The sequence below is a fragment of the Thermobia domestica genome, chromosome 4 (genome assembly GCF_964235325.1).
Source record: "Thermobia domestica chromosome 4, izTheDome1.hap1.1, whole genome shotgun sequence".
Lineage (NCBI taxonomy): Eukaryota > Metazoa > Arthropoda > Insecta > Zygentoma > Lepismatidae > Thermobia > Thermobia domestica.
Genome location: NC_137457.1, coordinates 235,658,302 through 235,683,558, shown reverse-complemented (window position 1 = coordinate 235,683,558; position 25,257 = coordinate 235,658,302). Strand labels below are relative to the sequence as shown.

The 25,257-nt window shown below is 36.2% G+C and overlaps 1 protein-coding gene across 3 annotated transcripts in view; it reads right to left on the bottom strand.

The window, feature by feature from the left end:
- The window catches only part of LOC145683917 (trypsin inhibitor-like), a 472,745-nt gene that overhangs the window by 128,378 nt on the left and 319,110 nt on the right, over nucleotides 1-25,257 (bottom strand). The window contains exon 1 of one of the 3 annotated variants that reach the window (XM_081755594.1): nucleotides 7,772-7,891. The exons of the other annotated variants lie outside the window; for them this stretch is intronic. Within the exon in view, the coding sequence (XP_081611720.1) occupies nucleotides 7,772-7,813 (42 nt within the window). The 5' untranslated portion in view covers nucleotides 7,814-7,891. Of the gene's footprint in view, nucleotides 1-7,771; nucleotides 7,892-25,257 lie in introns of those variants that run through there. 3 annotated transcript variants of the gene reach the window in all.

The window sequence follows — 25,257 nt, the reverse complement described above, 5'->3', positions numbered from 1 at the left end:
CATACATAATAATAAAAAGGATTCCAATAGATATTCTTTGTAAACGTCGTCAAATGGACCAATAAAATGTAAAATAGACCTTATTATAACTTTGCCTATGTTGTTAAATGATATCGCCGCTGTATTGGTTCGGATTTTGACATAAGCCACCTTCGCCGCGATCGTGGTGGAAAGACTAAAATGTGGTTGCATGCGCATGTTGCCTTGACCGCTGTCGTGGCTGTGACGTCATCTGGGTTGCAAGGGACAACGGGAAAAGGCGCGGATAGAAGTGACAAGTGGAAATTCTTTGTTACTTTGTTCTGTTAAATAATATCGAGAATGCCTAACTGTGCAGTGTACGGTTGTAGTAATTATTACAGAAAAACTAAGGGAACTAATATAAAATATTTCAGATTTCCTCAAAAAGTGGGGGAATGTCTCCAGAAATGGATTTTAGCTTGCAGGTAACAGGACAAAATAAACCTAAAATACGGTTTTACATAAAAATAATAAATAAATACAATGTTAAATGAATTTCTGTAAACACGATTTCATTATGTAGTTTCTTTTTAGTATTAATAGTATGTAATAGTAGTATATAGGGCTACAATAGCTTGTGTTGATTCTGTGTACAAAAGTCCGATAGTATGATTTAAAAAGACGAACTTCGAGGTAAGACCCGGATTCGAAATCATGAGGGAGGGGGAGCGACAGAGATGATCATTTCTATCATCATTTCCTTCTACATAAGATATTGAGAAAAATTTTCCCCAACAGAGGCAGGCATGTAACTCGAGAAGGGAGGCACGATGTTCTAACGGGCATTGCCTCCCTCGAATTAAGCATATGGAGAGCATTGAACGCGTTAAAGTAGTTCAGGTCCCATTTCATTCTGGAGGTCTGCATCCCTGTAGCCTCGGTGCTGAAACGGGACGTTGCACTTCAAATTAACTAACGAATGGAAGGTTCGTAATAACCAGTGGCGTATTTAGGGGGGTGGCTTCCGGGCTTAAGCCCCCCGAAATCTTACTTAGTATAGTAAAGTAAATGAAATATCTTACAGAATTTTCACATTTTCAGGCAAAGCCCCCCCGAAAGTTAGCAAAGCCCCTACCGAAACAAAATCGTAAATACGCCACTGGTAATAACGATTAACGTTACAAAGATATATAACAATGTATTACATCAAGAGAACAAAGCATCCACCTACCATGTCAGGGCGACATTGTCGATACATTTTTACACTCAGATTTTGAAATTTTTGTTCATTTTAATCACAGCTTTGGATAATTATATATACATATTTAGGGCGCCCCTCCAGAATTACAAAGTTAAGAATGACTCAGTAAATGTAGAAATATGGTAGATTCTCGAACAATCAGTGAAACACAGTAACTCAGTGGCAGCAGGCTCACCTCTGGTGCAAGGGTACTAGTTCACTTCCCGGCCAAGTGAGTTTGTGGTGGACAACCTCGTGTCCGTGAGTTTCTCTGAGTACTCCCGCATTCTCATTCCACAAAATTCCACATAATCATTCACTTGCATTAATCGTTTGTCTTCTATAGTCAACGGGACAAAAAAGAGAAAACTTATCAAGAGAATGAAGAAATTTATGTAATTTTATGGTTTACATGTTCTCTAGTCTAGCTGTAATATCTGTAAATAAATCAAAAATATAAACGATGTTTAAAATATTAAATACGTGCGTCCCTGCTCAATAAACTTTTTAACCTCCCCTGAGATTCTGGTGAAACTTAGGTTGGAGCAACTTTAAAAAAAAAATACCTTTCCAAGCACAACGAAAATACACGTACGTGCATCGCTGTTTACGAAAACCATGAATTCGCCCCTGAGATATTCTCAAAATTTATGTGGGATCATCAGTAAAGAATTCTCTTTCAAGTAAAATAATAATAGTAAATCGAAACCGATCAATGTGTTACGAAATTATACTTGAGCATACTTAAATATATAATAATGAAATGCATTAACGACACACTGTGTTATAGACTATTCAGGCCTATACATACTCAAGTGTAATACTTCAGATGTTAAAAAAGAAAAGAAAGAAAGAAAAAGCAGAAAATGTAGTGAGCAATATTGGCTTGTTCAAGCTTCAAAGTTGTTTAATATGAACTGATATTACTGTTTCTTTTGCTATTGTAAATATCTTTCTTTGAATTCACTTAGCTTAATCATTGATTACTTTACGTTTACATAATTACTGTTTGTTCTAAAATTTTCACTTTGTTAAAGATCACTAGAAATACAAGAGAAGTTTGCGTGTGAGATAGCAGCGAGCAAGCGCTTGTTAAAAGTTTATCTGCCTCTCGTTGGCCACGTCTGCGACCAAGATGACGTCATGCGCCAGAGCGACAAGAATGTAGCACTGCATTGCATCCACCTTGTAGTCTTTCCACCATGGCTGCGATCGGTGTTTTTGAGAATGTAAACAAGCAGAATGAAAGCAACCTTATTACTCAGTGAATAAAGTATATTTTTAAATGTAGCCACATTATTAGACGTTCCGTCCTTTGGTAAGAGCCGCTTTGCGTGTTTTATTGTTTCGTCTTTCCATTCGTTACAAAATTTGTGATCGAGTAACACGTCTCTATCGCTGTCTTCCTAATTTATATAGTAATGTCAACTAGAAAAATGAGAAACGAGTTTCGACACGAAAAAAATCCGTGTTACCACTTAAAGTGAAAATAGAAATGCTTGATCGCTTACGCCTTGGAAAGTCGTTTGCATCCATATCACGCTCATTCAATGTCAACGAATCAACTATACGATCGATAAATAAAAAAATCCGAAGATAAAACAAGGTCGTCTGTAGCTTCAACTTGACTGTCAGCGAAAATTGTTCGTGATCCAGCAATAGAAAAAATGGAAGCGGCGTTGTCATTATGGATCGAAGACCGCAACCAAAAAAGGGTGCCCCTGAGTAATCCTATGGTCCGGGAGAAGGCAAAGCGTCTTTACGCTCATTTTAAAGAACCTGTTGATAGTTGTAGTGGTGAATGTACAGATGGAGGATTTCAAGCATCGGAAGGTTGGTTCAATAAATTTAATGTGAGACAATCATTGCATAACATTAAAATCGTTGGAGAAGCTGCATCTGCAGACACTGCTGCAGCAGAACGATAACCAGAAGAATTTGCAAACTTAGTAGCTGATGGAGGATACAAACCTAAGCAAGTATTTAATGCAGACGAAACTGCACTGTTTTGGAAGAGAATGCCAAACAAAACATTCATTTCTAAAAGCGAAAAGTCTGCTCCTGGATTTAAAGCAGCAAAGGATAGAGTTACACTGCTGCTATGTTCTAATGCATCTGGAGATTGTGTCATTAAACCACTTATGCTTCACAGATCGTTAAATCCTCGGGCTTTAAAAAATCAAAACAAGGACGACCTCCCAGTGTTTTGGCGTGCTAATAAGAAAACGTGGGTTACAAGCGCTATTTTTTGAGACTGGTTCCGGGATTGTTTTGTTTCTGAAGTTGAAACTTATTTTTAAAAAAATAGAATTTAGACTTTAAAGCAGTTCTAGTTTTGGACAATGCACCAGGTCATCCTCGCGAACTTGAAACTATGCATCCAAATATAAAAGTGACATTTTTACTTCCCAACACGACGGCTTTGCTTCAACCTATGGACCAAGGAATAATCCAGGCCTTTAAGCTCTATTACATTAGACGAACCTTCAAAATCGTATTGGATAATATGGAATGTAATCCTGATATGCAGGGGCGGCGATTAGGGGGGTAAGAGGGGGCAGTTGCCCCCCCCCACTTTTTTGACGTGACGCCCTAATTTATATAGTTTCATTTGGAAATGTAAACAGGGTGTCCACACAATTTGGAGAAAAAATCTCTGACTTTTCCCTGACTTTCCATGACGAAAGTTCCAGATTTCCCTTACCCCCCTGGATAACTTAAAAGTATAGAAAAAAGAAAGAAACCCCAGCTTCCACACTCCCCATAGTTGGCCATGTTCTCTTCCGCTTCTGTTTCTTTCTTTTTTCAATTTTCTTTCCAAAGAAATGTAAATTTACAAACATGTACATTGTGCCGATATTGATTAGCCCTACCTATTACACAAAATGTAAAGTTACAAACGAAAGTGTACAGTATACAGAGTACTTACGATATGAAAAAAAAAATTCACATTATATGCTTACACATTATAATACCAATTACACAGCATTATAATATTGCTTATAGTAATAAACAGTTCATACATGATTTTACTGATTATTAAAAAAAACATATTATGTAACATATTTTTGCTGGTGCAGTTGTTAAATGTAACCCATTTAGAAATGTGTTTTTATCCTTTCTCGCATAGTTTTCTTCTCATTGATCTGAATATGAATATCCTTCTTGTTGCCTCCGCAGTTTAATTATCTTCTCTTCTTCCTCTAGCTCCTTTAGTTGTTGCTGAATCTTCTTTCTTTTCCAAATACACTTGATATTGTCTCACTGAACTTCTCATTGAATTCATTGATGATCCACCTATTCTCATCACAGAATCATATATGATCCGTTGAGCCACCAGAGATTTTTCTTGTAAGTTGTCAGCAATGAGAATTTTATTTATTGTGAAACCACTTTCAAAAAATACGTTTCCGTGAAAGAAGATAAAACACATTTCATAACTGGCCATAAGTCAACGAAGTTCTTCCCATTTCCTGAGATTAAGTAAAAAAAAAAAAAAAAAAAAAAACTCATCAAGTTCAATACCATCTCTGTCGTTAGCTATGAATTCATTCGAATTTTCCTTAAATTCTTCAGTCTGAGCTTTCACTGTGAGCTGGAGATACTATTTATTCCCGTTCTCAGTCACTTGTCCAGGTATCCTCTTGGCACCATGCAATTCCTCTAGAACAGCCTTTACCCTTTTGAGCAAATGTGCTAGGATGCAGTTAGATGTGTTTCTCGCAGAAAATTAGTTTCAACAACTATATCAGAGAACACTGACTCCTTCAATATCATCATTAAGAACACCCCATTTTACATAGTAACAGTAAAGAAATCAACCCTATTTCATAAATTCAGTAATTGAACAATGGACCTAAATCGATTTTTCACTGACTTTCCTTGGCCAATCTGGCATTTCCCTGACTTCACCTGATACTTTTTTACTTACCTGACTTTGACTTATTTTCCAGAATGTGGACACCCTGGTAATGGTTTTGAATGTATTATTGTTTCATAGAAAGCAATGGTGCCATATGATATTTGCCGTTGCGTGAGTACGTATTGGTTATTCTTCTTCCCGTGGAGTTAAGAAAACTACAGAATTGTGTTTTAATTGCAATTCAAAGCAATTAATATTGCAATTGCATATTTCTTTAAATGTCATAGCATATGCTTGCAGTACATACTATATTTCATTTTCTAAAAGTAAAACCATTCATTTAATGGCATGCGTGGAATTAAAAGTATAAGTTCTTCATTAATTCCCAGTTTCAATATAACTTCTTCAAAATAAGCGTCATTATTCATTACTACGATTAATATTATCCCTTCTATTTATTTGTTTTGTAAATTTATTAAATAATCTGTCACACAATTTTCCAGACAGAATTTTAAGATGTTCATGAGCAAGAACTCAAATTTCTTATTACACTTTCGTTGTTTAAGAGTATAAAGAGCTAGTACCTACCTGTATTGCTCTTATGAATTTACTTAATAAAACAAAAATACGATATACAATATTTTAAGTGAAAAAAGATAGTATCCTTTTACTTATACAACCTTTCATCAGTGTTAGAAACAACCAGGAAATCTAACACTGATATACAATTGTTCAGATCATGTCTTGCCCCCCCACTTTTAACTTCTAACCGCTGCCACTGCTGATATGAATGTTATGGAATGCTGGAAGAAATTTGACATAGCAAAATGCATCGTAAACATAAAAGAATCATTGGAAGAACTGAAGCCACACACATTAAAGTCATGCTGTAAAAAGCTGTGGCCTGCTCTGACTGCGGAAAATGACGAAGAATGTGTGCAAATTCAAACTTTGACTGCAAACATAGCCGAAATTGCGAATGGAACAGGACGAGATGGGTTCGAACAGATAAAATCAAGTGACATTCAGGACTTGCTTGAATCGCAAGATGAAGATTTGACTGAAACCGACTTGGAGGAAATGTTAAATTCACAGCCCATTGAAGAAGAGGCTTCAACAAGCACTGGAAACGTAACATTTAATTTGAAAAATCTTAGTGAAGGTTTAAGAGTGGCAAATGAGCTTTGTGATTTCTTTATGAAAATTAATCCGTCTATGGAACGAAGCCTTATTTTTAAGAGGCAAATTGCTAATGCCACTGCTGAATATCAGTGAATTGAAGGAGCTTTTAAAAACTGCCAAGCAAGAAAAAATTACAAAATTCTTCAAACCATTGCCTAAGCCTGAAGATAATAATTAATCAATATGGTCAAAACTTCAATTACAGTAAATTGATTTTTTTATATATGTATTTGTTTTTTTATTTTATCACCTAGGAACGTATCTCCTATAATCCCATATAAATTACCATTCCGTATCAACGGTTTCTGTATTCGCGGCATATTTATGGAACATATACCCCGCAATAAAGAGCTTTTACTGTAACTGGTTTGGAGTTCTTTTTATCCTTTCTTAGTATTGACATTTGTATTAGTGGAATAGAAAATTAAAACAACCACATCTGCATGCAAGGGACGTGAATATACAGTAAAACCTGTCTTCAACGGCCCCTTTATTAAACGGAAAACTGTCTTAAACGGAAATATTTGACGGTCTCATGAATTTTGGAGAACAAAACGTGTAAAACTCCCTTCATTAAGCGGAAACTGTGTTACGCGGACAACGGAATGAAAAATAAACATTTAACGGAAAATTCTGAGTTCCGGACTACAGCGTTTAGAAGATGTTTAGACATTCTGTGAGACATATACATTACACTGTCTGCGATAAAATGTTCATTCTTTTGTTAAATATTTCTGGACAGTGTTGACCTTCCCCAACCACTACTCATATTCACCCCCACAAGTTGTCCTTAATCCCCGCAACTTAATCAAAAATCATACGGAATGTCGGAAAGAAGAAAAAGAGATAGAGGAAGAAGAGGAATACGATACAGAGTTCCAAGAAAAGTGTAGAATAAATACATATCAAGATTCTCTCAGAAGTTTAAAGGAACTGCAAAAATTTGCCTTACGAAAAAATGATTCTGATTCACTTAGTATAATTTCTCAGGCTAAAGTGTATCCGGAAAGTCAAGCAGCCAAGCAGCAATGTACACAGAAAACCCTGCTTGGCTATTAGAAAAATAAAGAAAACGTGTGCATGGTATATTTTCTATTCATTTTGTGGGTGTGTGTATTTATTCGTAGAAGAAAAAAGTACTGTAATCGAACAATGTACGTACAGCAATATATTTCCTCAGTATGCCCCTTTATAAGCATGTATTTAAAAAAAAGAAGAAGAAGAAAGAAAGAAAGAAAGAAAGGAAAGGTCTACCTCCACTAAGCGGAAACCTGACCTTAACGGAAACTTTTGCAAGTCCCGCTCGATTCCGCTAAAGACAGGTTTCACTGTATTTGGAATTCGGCGAACCATTTCACAATGCACTTCAACACTTAATCAGTGAGTACATGCACCAATAACACTCTAAAAGTTTTAGCATCAGTGATTACCTCTGTGTTTTCTTATCTGCTTTTAGTTTTGACTGAACGAAATATTTAATTTCTTTGTGATGAAAAGTCACTAAACGTGTTAAAATCAGTTCCTACCTCTATAATGGCCAACATTAACAATAGCAACAACAGCTTCATATTTATGTTACTTCTAGCAGAAAATGGTATTGAAATTCTGGTATTGTGGCACTAACAAATATTCTTACTACTTCCGATGGTTAATGACTGAAATATTAGTTTCAGCCTACGCCTAATTTACGATTCCGTGGATGCCATGACAAATTTTAGTGAGCATTTTATTTCCTTATTATAAATAATAAAACTTATGCCTTAAATGAGAAAGAATCAGCAGAGAAAGCCATAAAAGTAGATTCTTTCATGAAAAGTTCATCATTTCCAACACATTACGGCTTATATTTTAGCAGTGTTTCTGATTCAATTAACACACATTAGAGGAACATAGTGTGCAGAAGTTTCCTTATTGTTTGCTAATGTCTGTATATTTTTTTCCTCTATTGTTCTATACACTTAGGACTACAAACTTTACTATAATACTTTCTAGATTTTATAACAAAAGCACTGTAGGTGGTTTTTGTTTGTGAAATGTTTCATTCTGTGGAACTCTTACGGTGTTAAGAAAATAAAGACTGAATATGGCTAATCAAAACTTTATAATCAGTTTATTACGATTGAAATTGAGAGTAATATAATTGCTGTATTGAAATATGGCAATTATAGTTTCGAATTTGTTCATCCTTTTTTCCCGTGAGATATAGTAAACGAAAGCAGTTAAAATAATTATGAAGACTTTCGTCACTTTTAAATAGAAATAACGCGAGAGCTAATTATTTGTAAAGACATGTACATTGTAAAATTAAAATGTAAGTAATTTCTTAAACTAATTTGGACGATTTTATAGTGGCGATAAATTATCTTAACTGCACAATTAATGTTTCGTATTACTACGGTGATCATTCAATTACCATTCGTTGCCGTGGAACATCTATATATTGAAAATTATACCCTGCCAGGGGATGAGGGAATCCTGCGGGACTCCCGCTGACTCCCAAATGGGGATTAACACGTCCCATTAGGTGTGGCAGTGTACGTGCACTGAGAAAAATCCATTATCCGGACAGCGGTATATTGTACAAATACAAGGATTCGTTATGTTTACTAAGGAAATCTGTACGGAGCGTACTTTATGCATATACTACAGAGGTACTGCCTTTTACCCGCTTAGATGTTATATCATGTCGCTGCAGGATGTCTGACATCTAACAATCTTCCGTATATTACATACGTATACGTATGTTAAATACTTCAGCTATATGTTATATATGTCCATCTGTGTGTGAGATCCAGACCGCCTATGGACACTCTTTCTTTCGAAATGGCTGACATCATTGAACTACCGTCTTTTGCTTGCGAAACGAGGTTGTTTACAAACGGAAATGAAGAGAGGAAGGAAACAAAAGCCTGGGTAAGTACAATAGTTAACTATTACTTTAGTTAAATATTCCATTAATTATATATTCTTTTAGTGTAACTTGCTTTAATATAGTACTAAGTAAGTAATATAGTTTATGACTACAATTCTTACTATTGTAACTCGTTAATGATTGAGGAGAATGGAATGGGTGAATCTGAATTTTGAGAAATCTTTGAATATTAATGTTTTGAAACATTTTACGTTTCAAGGTAGGGAAATGAATGTTATGTGTTTATTCATTCCGTTTTATATGTGACGATTTAGTACTTGGTGCAGAGTCACTACAGGACTGCTTATCATAATTGCTAAGAAACCGTTTCCAGCGCGAAAATTTCCTTCTGTAGTGAAGATTTAGGATTTAAATTTCTGGGCTTTCGGCATCAATGGCCTTGTTAGCCCGTCACACATGAGGGATGACTTCCCTCGGTGAGCACACTATCCGGGGAAAGGAAGGGAAGAAAGGATTGGGGAAGGAAGAAAACGGCCTGGGACCTATATGTTAGGTACCAATCCAGCATTTGCCTGCTGTGAATGAGGAAAACCCAAGGAAACCTCATTCAGGATGGCTGGACTTAAAATCTTTTGATACTTTTTCGACCGAGTTCCCCCACCGGGATGGAACCCGGGACCGTTCGCACCGAGGGCGAGAGCGTTAGCGACTACGCTACGCGGGGCTACTTGTGTAGTCTAGAAAACTCATTTTTACTAGGATATTTGCAAGAATTTGTTTTTCTTTGCTTTTAGTTTAACGCCCCATGATTGTACATAAATGTAAGTGAGAAGGTGACGATGAGATACATGATAATGGTGGAATCAAGAAAATGTAAGGAAACTGGAAAGTCTTAAGAATAACCATACCTACAGTGTTCACCAAAAGCCTATTTGTCGGGAGCAGGAATCGAACCACAGACCTAACGGGTCAGAGGTAAGCGCTCTACTACAGAGCTTTCTTTTGTTTAAAGAACTTGTTTACATTGAAATATATATGTTTTACGAAGATATTGACATATTTTACAGCCTCACGGAAATTTTTAAAAATAAAGTAGTCAGGGAGAGCTTACTTGTCAGGTTTTTATTTTTTTAATTTAATTTAATTTTATTTTTATTTATTTTTGCTTGTTATGTCCCCTAGTTAATCAATGTTTAGGTTACTGAGAATTAAAACCTTTTTTAGTATCATTGTTACGTCATCACTTTGGAACCAAAAAGTTAGAATTTTTTTTTCTTGTGTTTTCATATAGGAAGTTGGTGTGTTTGTGCCTTAGCGTTGGTTTGGTTTCTAGAACGTAATTGAAGGTCATGTTGAGTTGAATCTTGCCGGGTTTGAGTTCGTGAAGTGTCAGGCACTGCTTGTGCCCCTGTCTTCTGTCTGTGATGTTTCCTGGCTTTGGGCTGTGACGTATTTATGTTGAGGAGTACCAACGCAGGCCCCGTGATGTAGATACAACAGCTTCAACAGCTACGAGTGCCAGGGGTTTGAATTTCACCTTTCGTTACGGCGTGACTAATGCAGTATAGTACTAGGTTCAAATTCTATGGCTGGTAAAAACGGTATATTACTTTCGTGGTGTAGTAAGAAATACAACGTAATAGTTATTAGTTTAATTAGTGTTTTTTCATAGTATTGTTTCACTATTTCTAGAAGGAATTAAGTATTAACGAAGTAATAAATAAGCAAAAGTACACTTTGATTGACGTTTACTATTTTTCATACTCCATTGAGAATGTTTTATCCTCAGTTGCACAAACATCCAGTGTTTTTTGTTGTTGTTGTTGTTGCTTACACTGCCTTACAGATGAGTTCCCTCGTGGCGAGTGATTAGTGTACACGCCTTTGGCGTGGGACACCCGGGTTCGATTCCGAGTCCGGGCAGGGGGCGACTTTTATATATACAATCCAAGCATTTTAGTTATCAGTCAGTGACTCTATATATATATAGTGACTATGTTTGTGATTCATAATCTCTTAGGGCCGCGGTGGCTCAGTGGTAGAGCGTTCACCTCTGGTGCTTAGGGTCCCGGATTCGATCCCAGCCCCCGCCAAATGAACTTTGCGGTGGACAAACACCGTGTGCGTGGGTTTCCTCGGGGTTCTCCCGTTTCCTCCCACTTTCTTCATTCCACCATTTCATTCATTGCTCATCATCACCGCAACCGGCATAACCGTGGGACGTAAAACTCAAACGTTTCATTTCATTTTTTCTTAATCTCTTGAACCGCCCGACCGATCTCGATCAAATTTCCAAGGTAGATGTGGTTCTGGCCTGGGAGTGTTTTTAGCTATATACTTTGACAGTAGAACTTAGGGGAGGAGGGTGACAGAAAAAAATAAATAAGACTTAATTTACTTTGAAGTGTAAAAGTGCTAGCGTTTTCTTCTCTCTTTCTCCACTCCTCCAGTCTCCTCTCACTTTGATTTCATGAATTCACACTCTGATGAAAAGTATAAATACCGCCAGGAAAAGTACTAATATACCGCGGTGGCTCAGTGGTAGAGCGTTCACCTCTGGTGCTTAGGGTCCCGGGTTCGATCCCAGCCCTCGCCAAGTGAACTTGGTGGTGGACAAACACCGTGTGCGTGGGTTTTCCCGGGGTTCTCCCGTTTCCTCCCACTTTCTTCATTCTACCAGTTCATTCATTACTCATCATCACCGTCTCCTTTAGCCTAACCGGTATAACCGTGAGACGTAAAACTCAAAGATTTCATTTCATTTTAGCTCTCCCCGCAACCAGTGTTGCCAAAATGTTGACAACAAGTTTGCGAAAGGAGAGATGGCGACTCCAATTTTGGGTGAAAAGTCGCTATAAAAAATAATCGAGAAATTCATTATCTATAAGCATTGTTTTAAAGTTGTAGATGTAAACTAAACAATATGTTCTACTCACTGGCGCAAATCCCTGGGGGGGATGACGGATACATGCCCCCTCCAATCTTGGAACTGAGGGGGACTTCTCCCCAATAATCCGATTTGAAATGTGTTTTTTGGGAGACATTTGATGATTTTTGTCCGATTGCTACAAAGGAACGTGAGATAAAATAGACGTCTCCCAGAATAAGACTCAAATCTGCAGCCTCCCAACGCTGAAGACAACTCTGATCCTCCACAACATTGTTTTTCAACTTCATAAGTATTTTGGACATTGCAAAAAAAAAAAAAAGTATGGTAACGGTCTTACCCTTTCCCCCCAATGTTGAAGACAGATTTGCTCCGCTGGTTCTACTCACATCTTTGTAAACAGAGTGCAACCAATCCTTGAATTCAGGGATCATTTCAGATTGTTTCGGGTACTTTTGTTCATATTGTGGAGTCAAAATAGTTCCGAAATAATTAACACTACAGTACTTACGTTAAGCAATTTTTTGTAAAAAAAAAAATGCAGAATAATTAAAAGACCCCAAAGGACAAATATAACAAACACCCACTTCGCCTTTATTCACGCATCTATAGCTAATCTTGTTGCTATCGGTAATGATGTATTACGTGTGTCTCTCAACGGAAACTCTATGAACTAAAGGACATCAAGTTTGTAGTTGTTCTTCGTTAGAGGGCAAGGGTAACATGACAATGCAGGATTGTGGGGCAGTGAGTACGCTGTATTTCCAAACTCATCACTTGCGCTGATTAAAACAAACAAACAGAAAAAAAGAACGTAAAAACTTTTTTTTTTTCTACAGATGAACATTTTGTTTGCAGCAAAAGGTCGCTAAATGTGCAAGTAGCTAAATCGTCATTTAAAAATCACCGAAAAAAGTCTCCAATCGGAAAAAAAATATTTTTTGTCGCTATCGTAGGGCGACCATACGTCCCGTTTTGACCGGGACAGTCCTATTTTAGGAGCGTGTCCCGGTCGTCCCGTCAGTAGATGGAAAATAGTATTCGTCCCGTTTTATGCAAATGAAAGAAGTAAATAACAAACCCAGTACATTTACTCCTTTTAAAAGTATTAATAATTAATAACAACAAAGAGGCAAAAATTGAACTGAAATTCCCTATATTAAATATACTCTATAGTTCGCAGTACTGCTCGAAAGGCAGCACAGGCTTTAGCAGTTTGTGTGTTGAACAAACTTCAACGTGTCTTTCGTTTTTCATAAGTGCCCGCTCTGTAACAACTGGGGGGAACTGATATCAAGGCACTGATAAGAACAAAGGTAGATCTAAAAGTCTAGGGTTGCCAGAACCTGTCCCGTTTTTAACTGAAAATTTTATGGTCACCCTACGCTATCGTGGAGGTCGAATTCCCCTGATTTAGCGACTTTTCCCAAAATTGGCAACATTGACCCCCACCGAACAACACCCCGACATCTTTAGCCTAGCCAGCATAATAGTGGGACGTAAAACTTAAAGATTTCATTTCATTTCGAACAACACCTCCAAAAACCTACTGTTATACCATTCCCAAAACACCCTTTTGTACAGTTCTCCCTATTCGAAAAACCTGTAAATAGCAGGGTTCATACATAAATATGGAACTCAATTTCCCTGAATTTTCCAGGTTTTCCAGGATTAATTTTGTAATTTCCAGGTATAGTGGAAGAAACTAACAATACGAGAACTTATAAATTTTAAGAATAATATATTTATATATTTGAGAATGGTCACCCTTCTCCCCAATCAACGATTGCAATTAAATATTGAGTCACAAGAAACTAAATAATTAAAAAAATAAAGTTTAAGTTGAAAAATATTAAGTTGAGAGGCTAAGGGAATTAATTAAATACTTTTGTTCCATACTTGAATACATTCAAAATATACAAAAATATTGCGGAAGAAAAAAGGGCCCGCGAGATTTTAACTGATTCTTGTAGTACTCGACGACAGAAATCGATTACTGAAAGAATTTTCAAAATCGGCGCAGGCAAACATGGAGAAAATCGTATTTTCATGTACCGGTTCAAAATGGGGAAGAAAAAAGGACCACGACATTTTAACTGATTATTGTAGTATTTGACGACAGAAATCGATTACTGATAGAATTTTCAAAATCGGTGCAGGCAAACATGGAGAAAATCGTATTTCCATGTACCGGTTCAAAATGGGGAAGAAAAAAGGACCACGAGATTTTAACTGATTATTGTAGTATTCGACGACAGAAATCGATTACTGAAAGAATTTTCAAAATCGGTGCAGGCAAACATGGAGAAAATCGTATTTCCATGTACCGGTTCAAAATGGGGAAGAAAAAAGGACCACGACATTTTAACTGATTATTGTAGTATTCGACGACAGAAATCGATTACTGAAAGAATTTTCAAAATCGGTGCAGGCAAACATGGAGAAAATCGTATTTCCATGTACCGGTTCAAAATGGGGAAGAAAAAAGGACCACGACATTTTAACTGATTATTGTAGTATTCGACGACAGAAATCGATTACTGAAAGAATTTTCAAAATCGGTGCAGGCAAACATGGAGAAAATCGTATTTTCATGTACCGGTTCAAAATGGGGAAGAAAAAAGGACCACGAGATTTTAACTGATTATTGTAGTATTTGACGACAGAAATCGATTACTGAAAGAATTTTCAAAATCGGTGCAGGCAAACATGGAGAAAATCGTATTTCCATGTACCGGTTCAAAATGGGGAAGAAAAAAGGACCACGAGATTTTAACTGATTCTTGTAGTACTCGGCGAGAGAAATCGATTAGTGGAGGAATTTTCAAAATCAGCGCAGGCAAACGGAGAAAATCTCATTTTCATGTACCGGTTCAAAATGGGGAAGAAAAAATGGCCCGCGAGATTTTAACTGATTCTTGTAGTACTCGACGAGAGAAATCGATTAGTGAAGGAATTTTCAAAATCGGCGCAGGCAAACATGAAGAAAATCGCATTTTCATGTACCGGTTCAAAATGGGGAAGAAAAAAGGGCGCGCGAGATTTTAACTGATTCTTGTAGTACTCGGCGAGAGAAATCGATTAGTAACGGAATTTTCAAAATCGGCGTAGGCAAACATGCAGAAAATAGCATTTTCATGTACCGGTTCAAAATGAGGAAGGAAAAAGGGCCCGCGAGTTTGAACCGCTACGACGTATGTCCACGAATGTGCCCATCTTCTCAAATTTAGTTAATTACTGTGACACTGAAACATGTGACACAGAGTCACATTGTGGATGACTCTGCAATCGGCAACCATTCGACACATGCTCCTCCCGCCCTACAGTTTGATTATTTCGATCCATTCCTCACGTGCTAATGGCATCTGCAAGAAAGATGTAAGTGTAACGTTCAATTGGCAATAGCTTTTCACCAAATTAAGCTGCATGAAATATGATTGCATATTTGACATACTGAGAAAATTCGAAACCGTGGCCATATGTATCATATATCCCACCAGTTCATAATAAAAATTTTGAACACAAAATTACGGTCGTCCGTGTGACGTACTCCCAAAAGGCCTAATGTGTATCACCCACCTCACATTCAATGTAACCACATCCGTGTAGAATTTAGAAAGGAACTTCTTTTGATGTATACAGGATGTCTCAAAAGTTCCCTAACATAGGGTAACTCTGTTATCAGAGTTACAACAAAATGTAAGAGGAAAAAATCTCGAAATATGACGTTTTCAATCTAAAGTGAACACTTTTTAAAAAAATTGGACGAGATGTTTGTGCTGTATACTCTTTATGCACCCAATTTTAAATGAAAATGCAACGTTGCCATTTACCTGAACCCACAACATAAGTGAATGAAGTTACTGTTTGAAACGGGGGCTGGCCATCGACATGATAGCGTAAAAGACAGTAACTTCACTCACTTATGTTGTGGGTCCAGGTAAATGGCAACGTTGCATTTTCATTTCACGTTGGGCGCATAAAGGGTGTACAGCGCAAACGGGCCATCCGATTTTAAAAATTCCTTCACTTTAGATTGGATACATCATATTTGGAGATGCTTTCCCCTCCGACATTTTGTTGTAACTCGGATAATAACAGAGTTACCCTATGTCAGGGGACTTTTGAGACACCCTGTATATCTTATTTAATATATGTTTGATGTCACTATAACTGTAGTATAATTTAGTTTGTTTAAATTTACAATTTAATACAAGTAGATTCGGATTTACATGCGTAGGATTTTGTATGCATCTATCTAATGAATTCTTTTACTTTCATGCTTAACTTAGTTGCTTGGCTTTGGACTGCAACTGATTATTGTAACCCATTATTGCTTGAGAAGAAACAAGATATCCGAATCTTCATTTGGAGAAATCAAAGGTCTATTGGAAAGCTGGGAATTACAATCATTAATTTCTACATTTCAAGGTGCGTAAATTATATATTCTGTGTTTACTATTACTATTATTGGGTTTAGAATCAATCAAGCACTTCATGATATTTTAGGTGGATCAAGATAGGTGCCGGATAGATAAGTATTTGAGCGTCAGGCTCTTATTTCTTTTCAATTTAATATTTAATCAATGATTATTTTTTTCCCTCATTATTCCACCAAATCGTATTCCAAGATCATACATTTTCATTACTCATTTGTGACCGTCAGCCTACATAACATATTTGTAGGACGTAAAACAAAGATTTCGTTATACGTCCATAGCTGTGAAAAATAATGCCTTCAACATCATTAATTTGTATGCCACTTGCCTGCTTTCGCCTTCAGTCGTCTTACTCTTCGGACGTCACGAAGCAAAGCAGGTACTTTGCAGTTGGCATAGTTTTGAAAGGATGTGACATAACATAATGATGTTGGTGTTGCGATGTTCAGTACCGTAGATAATTAAACAATGCTAGTAAACAAATCGAGTAGCAATTGTAATTTTTTTTAGCTTACATGCCTTTCAGACCGGCCATTTTTTAAACAACATATTGTTATTTCTACTCTATATGAAATATATTCTGAGGTTGTGTTTTGGGGGACGTGGTAGCTCAGTTGTGGAGCGTTCACCTCTCCTGCGTGAAGTTCCTGGATCGATCCCTGCACGTGCTAAATGGGATTTGTGTTGGAGAACCACTGTGTGTGGTTTTCCTCGGGGTTTTCCCGTTTTCTCACACATTTTTCATTCTACTATTCCATTCATTCTCATCATCATCGTCTTCTTGAGCATACCCGGCATAATCGTGGAACGTAAAACTCAAAATTTTATTTCATTTCATTTCGTACAAACTTTGTTGCAAAGTAACCTGATAGCTGAAGATACTTTGCAACACATACAAAAAAGTATTTTCAACATACGAACATAATGTTTCTGTGCAGTGTTTTCTCTCCTCTATTTATACATTTCACTTCCTACACAAAACTGCATGCAGTCTACAAATATTGAGGTTGGACTTACGGTACCGGTGTCAGTACTTAGTACGAATTATTGATATTTGTAAAGAAAATTATGTATTTTCTGGTACCGACATAGGAACCACATTCTGATAGTTTAGTATGTCCCACAAAAATGGCAACTCAAGAACAGCAAAAATCTTCGAGATGTGATTTGCCTTGGTTGCTCTTTATATTCAAGAATATCATCCCAACCGTAATCAGTGGAAGATTTACGGGATTTGGGGCTTTCAGGCTGAAGCTCACCCAAATTGCAGGATTTCTTTTTTTAAAAAATCTGATGTTAGTCATTCCTATGCGTCTACGCTTCAAGCCCTTCAAAAAGTCTAGTCGTTTCTAAATAAAGGAAGTCTTTCTGTGTGAAGTCCCTCTCAAACTATTTTTCTGAATCCGCCGCTGTTCGTAATTTATTTTCCAACAAGAAATCCATCCCGACACTTACCTGAATAGGAAATTTTCCTAAAGTTAGATGGCAGGAGGTACTAGTAGTAATAATTTCCTATCTGAGGGGTTACGTTTGATCGGTGCAAAGTAGCCCCGATTAGAGGCTGAAACAACCTTCTCCCAGTTTTATTTTTCTATGACTTTAAAACGTTTCACACTTCAATTTCAACTATTGTCTCAGTCCCATTATACACAGAGTATTCTACGAAACTGACTTTGACGAAAATTCTTGTAGGTGATATCTTTCAAATTTTGTCGGCCTTTACAATGACTGTTTTCCATACCTCTACAACAACAAACCCTTCAGGTAATTAGAACTGATGTTAACAGCCAACCAAATAGTCAAAATCCAGTTAGATGTTCTATCTTACGGTGACAGTTGAAACTTTCTCTTTACAGTCCATCATTTTACCGACAGAGGACTGTGAAACTTTTGCCGTATTTTGTTCAAAGTTAATCCTGAAGTGCAAAATAATCCCGTCTTATGGTACTTACAGAAGATTAGTCAGCAATTTTCACATTAATTTTAAAGGTGACAACAGTTGGAGCCTAGGGCTGTGTGATATTTAGATCGAACGGTTAATATTTTCAAATATCAAAACATCGACATCGAAATTTTTGATCGATATATCCATATTTTTTTTATCTCTTTCTATTTCTATATTTTCGATTTTTGATATTGTTTATATTTCGATATTGCTGTATTTTTCGATATTTCGACCAAGTTTCGATAGTTTGTCGATATCGATTATCTATATCTAAATTCGGATATCGCAAAGCCCTATCGAACCCCCTCCGAAATGAAGTTTTTCGCTATGAACCTGATTAGGGATGCGCACGAGACAAGACGAGACAAAATTTTTGTTACGAAATTCGAGACGAGACAGAGCTCTTCCAATAGAAACGGATCCAGTTTTCGAGACGAGACAACTTTCACTGCACCTTTTCGAGAGGAGACAATCTCAAATCTTTTCTCTTGCGCATCCCTAGACTCGATCATGAGTTATCAAAAAAAAAAAAAATGTAAATACAATATAGGTAGCTAAAACATTTTTGTTTTCATTCTTCAGTAATGCATTGTTATTAATCTCAGTATTTTATAGTGTATTCTTAAGCTTAAGGTGATGTATAATTAAATTTTGAATTCAGTTAACTTATTTTGTTTCTCATATTGTTTTTAAAATGTATGTACAAACGTTTTTCATTCTTGAGTGTTTAAAGTGGCGTATAGTTATTAAACATAGTATTTAATATTGTACTCTTAACGTGAAAGTGATATACAGTTAACTTTTGAATTCAGTTAACATTTTTCTTTTTAAAATTGCTTTAAAAGTATGTAAAAACGTTTTTATTTTCTTTCTTGAGTGCTAAAAGTGATGCAAAGTTATTAAGCTTACTACATTATATTGTATTCTTAACCCTAAACCGATACACAGTGCGTTTTTGAATAAATTATGTCAAGTTATTTGAGTGACGAACACTGGTAGAAAATCCTGACTACTACTGGAACATTTTGATTTTAAGGTGACGACTACTGGTGCAAGGATTTTAAAATACTTTTTTTCCTTCAACGGCTACTTCTTTTTTAATTCTGACTACATGGTCATTATAGGAAGGATCAGTGAGTCTTTGCAACTATGGTACATCTCCGACAGATGCACGATGCTCAGAGAAGAGACAAAATAGTATGTTTTCAACCTTAAAGTGACAACCACTGGCGTTTTTACCCTGCTATGCAAAAGTAAGTGGGTACTCCAATGGGGTTCCAATGCGGTACCTAATTTCTGCATTTTAGATATTTGGAAATACATGTCTCTAAAATGTAAAGAACTGTTTTTTTTGTTTTTTTTTTAAACTGAAAATTGCAACTCGGTAAGCCTTATGGATACCAATATGTGGGAAAATAAAGAGCGATACCATAGGTATGTGGGGCTTGCATACTTGACGCTACAATTCGGAGAATGGATTAAAATATGACTAAAGGCTATCAAGATGTCAAATAAAGGGAGGACCAACACAGTTACGAGATTTTCGTGTTAGATGCTAAAATTTCCGAAACCAGTCATGGAAAGTTAATAAACACAAGTAGCAATTTCACCTTAAAGTAATTAGGTATCTTCATGGGGTGTTAGAACATCATGGAGTCTACCAAAATTAAATTTTAAAAGCTTTTGAAAATATAATCTGACATTTGTAAACAGTATTTGAAATATGTGTTTACCCAAAACTTCCAGCTAGTACATCTAACATCTGGAGAAACACTGTGAAATAAAAGCGTATGAGATCTTGAAATTTCGGAAACAATTATTGGTCGCAACAAAATGAAATAAGATGGTACTTCTATGGGTTAAATGAGTACCTCAGTACAATTTCGATCGAAAGATTAGTTCAGTCCTAGGTTTTCTTCAGGCAATTCCAAGGGTTCATCGAGCTGTGCAAAAGAATGAAAATTCGCTGTCAATATCTAATATAGTAACCAAGATATAAGGAATTATATATTTTATGACGTAAAAATAGAGATCTTTATGGATTATTACTTTTGGGTCTTTCCTATAAGAAAAAAATTCAGAAAACTACTGTATATACCTTAATAGACAATTCAATGGGCGGGGACACAGTAGCTTAGTGGTAGGGTGTTTAACTAATCTTTTTTGCAGAAACTATTGGAGTATTCACTTAACCCATAGAGATAGATCATACTTAAGTCCCTATTTAATTTTAAAATTAAATAAAAGGAAATATTTCAGAGTAGCGACCCACGATTATGCATTTTAGTCTCAGGGAGATTATGGTTAAAGCAAGTGAATGTTGTTGACAGAATTGATGGAATGCAAAGGTGGGAGGAAAGAGAGTACCCCGAGAAAACCTACGAATACGATGTCCACTACAAACTGACGGCCGCGGATCGAACCAAGAACCCAATACACCTGTGGTCCACCGTGCCCCCTGCCCATTTATTTGTCTATTAAGTTATATATGGTTGTTTTCTGATTTTTTTTCTTCTTACAGCAAAGACTCAAATGTACAAATCTATGTGGGTCTCTATTTTTACGACGTCATAAAATACACAATTCCTTATATCTCGCTTGCTATATTAGATATTGACAAAAAAATTGAGTCTGTCTGAGGTACTCACTTAACCCATAGAAGTATCATCTTATTTAGCTTTGGTTAGGATCAATAATTGTTTTCTGAAATTTCAAGATCTAAGCTAAAATCAAGATCTACGCTTTTATTGTATGGTGTCTCTCTAGCTGTTAGATGTACTAGCTGGAAGTTTTAGGTAAATACATATTTCTAATACTCTTTACAAATGTCAAAATATATTTTCCAAAGCTTTTAAAATTTAATCTTGGTAGGCCCCATGATGTTCTTAAACTCTATGGAAATACCTAATTACATTAAGATGAAATTGCTATTGATGCTTATTAACTTTCCATGACCGGTTTTGGAAATTTTACCACCTAACACGAAAACCCCATAACTGTATGGATCCTTCCTTTATTAGTCATATTTTAATTAATTTTCTAAATTGTACTGTCTAATATGCAAGCACCACGTACCTATGGTGTCGCTTTCTATTTCACCATATTTCGGTAACTGTTAGGCGTACCGACTTGCGGTTTCGGTAAACACACATCTCTAACGTTCTTTAAAATGTTATTAAGACATATTTTAGAATGTTTAGAAATGAGAGTTCTGCGAATGTCATGGTACCCGAAAACCCCCATCAGGACGTGTGTGTAGTGTATTTAATTGAAACTACTTTTGAGGTTGTTGTAAGCCCTCGTAATTACGTTTCCGAAACTGCACCATCTAGTACGCAAACTCCACACTTCTGTAGTGTCGCTCTTTATTTTCCCATATCTCGATATTCATAAGGCTTACCGAGTTGAGGTTTTCGGTAAACAGATGTCAGTTCCTTACATTTTAGATACATATATTTTCATATATCTAAAAAATACAGACATTAGGTACCCCATGGTACCCCGAACACCATTGGGGTACGCACTTACTTTTGAATAGTAATACATTTTGAGTTGTTGTTCAGCATCAATAAACAATTCATAGTTTTTCTACGTGCAACCCAAAAGTCCATACCTGACCGAACAGATTTTGTCCATTTAATCTCAAAAATGTTAAGATACTTTGTATTGTTAAGTACAACCAAGTTAAGCACACCGAATGTAACATTTTAAATATTTTCTGATTTTTGTTTCAGGTATTTCGTGCATCAAACCAGGATTCTGCTTGAAAGACAGTCAAAAGAAGCAGTGTAGGTTGTGGCTAAAAGTACGTCCTTTCTGAAGAGAGACCCAATTGTACTTACATTTTTTTTGTACGAATATATAACCCTAATAAAGATACTGTACTACAAATTATTTCTTTCTTCCATAAATTAGAATAAAATATTATCTCTGTTTAAAGAAAATGTTTGTTAGTGTTAAGTCATTTCAACTCTTCTTTTCAACTCAACTTTTTCTCTGTAATAAGATTATCCCTCGCAATATTTTTTATCTTTGTGCTATTACGATTGGATGAAGTAAAATTCTATACGAAGCACTATTATTTCAGACATGCATTAATAACTAATGTATTGTTCTGTATGTAAGACAATGTGTATACTGAACATGTCTAGCGAAAGTGTTGTTTTAATACAGAATCTATAACTCAGCTTTTCAGTAGTCAACTTTATTGGGAATCCGAAGAAAGAAGTAAAAAAAAAAAAAAAGGTTGGACTTACCAACGTATATGTGTTCGAATTCTGGACTAATCCAAATTATCCAGAGAAACCATTATATATTTCTTTGTTGCTATTTTCAGATGTATATTTTATCCAAGTCGTATGAAACGGAGACTTCATACATCGCTATACTTTGTATGAACTATGTTCCGTATTTACTTAATCACTTTGTAACTTTCTCTAGTGTTGACAAGGCCGCAGGTGTCAATCGAACAGTTTAGTGTTTCACTCATGTCACCTTGTGACTAAGGTACGTCCTGTCGGTATATATATGGTACTGGGTTCAATTAGCGATAAAATACATTTTTAGCATTAAACAAATGCAAAAATCTACACGAAATGAGATACCATGATCTCTGACTTACGGATAACACCAAGCAACTAATGGTACTGAGTGTGATTGAGTTTACTAGTTACTATCTGGCTAAAATCAGTGTTCCTTTAGCTATACTTCTTTTCGTGCTCTGAATTGCAAAGTTTGAAATAACCGTTTTAAATTATTGTATATATATCTTCCGAGTAATTCTGAGAATCATTGCTCTTTCTTTAAGCAATGTATGAGACTGTTAAACTGCTCGTTGCTTAAAATGTTGCACTAAGAAGGATGCAGCCAGGAAAGTCCAAATTTGTAGAATGTCTAGAGCAGGGAAGGATAAATATGTTTAGTCGATGGCTGCACAACACCTCCGCTGTCACCACGTTGTCACACAGCAAATACAGCGGATGTTAAGAGTATTCTGCACTTACTATTAGGTATCGGCCTGGGAACTTTGTCGCAGCTATTTTGTCTCCTTCTTGGTGTTGCATTTTTAATGGCGAGTACTGAGTAGGAATCATCTTTTGAGCGAACACGCTGACACCATACTTTTAATTATTGCGACATTAAAAAAAATACCTGTTAATTAAAATGTACAGAGAAGTTATTTCTGGAAAATTCTATTCAGGCCTCTTGTGGTAACAACTGCACTTTAGAAGAAGATACTATTAAGGAAAAGAATGAGGTAAAATAATCTTTATATCGTACAAGCAATGGATGATAACAGCTTAATAAATGATTGTACGTAAATCTTGTTTGAGTTTGAATATAGGATTGTATATGGCTGTGCATTTTGCATTATTATTGAAGTGCTGCAACTAACTAACTGCAAACCATATGATAAATTCTTACAGTAATATATCACATATTGATTTATTCTGTATGAAAACGAAAATAGTTTAACATATGGTTAACCTCCTTTGTGCCCATAATTTTAAAATTAACGCTTGTGTCACTTTTCAACGCTTGGCTTTGCAGTAGCTTTTCAACGAATTAACAGGAAGCCCAAACTTATAGGACACCCTGCAGGTAAATACATTCCTTTGGACAGTTTCACTGCTCCAAACTAAGATTTGAAAAGAGTAGTATTGTAAATTTTATTATTATTGGCACAAAGGAGATCAGCCATATTTTAAGCTATTTTTGTTTTCTTACAGAGTAAAACAATATTTGACAACATTACAGTAAGAATGTATCATGCATTTTGCAGTATGTTGCAGCACTTTAATAATGGTGCACTATACGTACAATCTAGATCCTGCATATGTCCAATCCATATATTACAAGAAGGCAATACGTATGCGATACAGGTAAAATCCGTATATTTCATATAGAGAATCAATTAGCTACATACATCCAATCCATACATTACATATGGCCAACCTGTACGCGATATAAGTATAATCTATATGCTGCATGCAGACAGTCTGTAAGCTACATATGTGAACTCTGTATGGTGCATACGGATATTCTGTATGTTGTATCTGGACAAGTGTGTGCGACATAAGGAAAATCTGTATAATACATACGTACAATACGTATACTGTATCTAGTCATGCGTACGGGGCATAAGTACAATATAGATGCTGTCTCAGGGTTGAACGCAAGAAACATACGTACAGAACGTATATTGCATACTTCTTGAAATTATGCTCCGTCCTGATAGTCAGTGTATGTCGTCATTATTAACCCACATGCTACATACGGTCCTGACGTCACAAAGCTAGATATCACCTCCGTATATACTTGTTACTGCAGATGACGTCACACGAATGACGTCATTGCACTTATGCAGACAGTACGTATAACACATACTTTTTCAGCTATACGTTTGCAGCAGGATGTTATATACGGTTGTACGTTAAGTCCAGAAACTACAGGAAATACGAATGTAACCTACGTTTTTAACTATGCCACCTACATATTTTTTTTCTCAGTGTGGTACCTCACGAAAAAAGAGAGTAGCCCTTCGGACGACCCTACCGGGGGAGAGTAGTGGCAGTGGCGGTTTTAGGCCGGGGCCGGAGGGCTTGGGCCCCCCAGTTTTTTGCTGTAAAGATAAACTAATATCCTCAATTGTCTTTCAATATTTAGGATAATTAATATTTATTTCGCAAGAAGTATAATGTTATCGATTCTTGAACATGCAATGAAGTGTATAGTGATAAGTTTCTTGTATAAACATGGGGTGGGGGAAGGAGTCAGTATGTTAGAAACTGCACTTTGTTGAGTATTAAATGATTTTGTAGTTTAAGAGCAAGTTTCAAGTAGTTATTTTATTGTGTTTTGGTTATGTA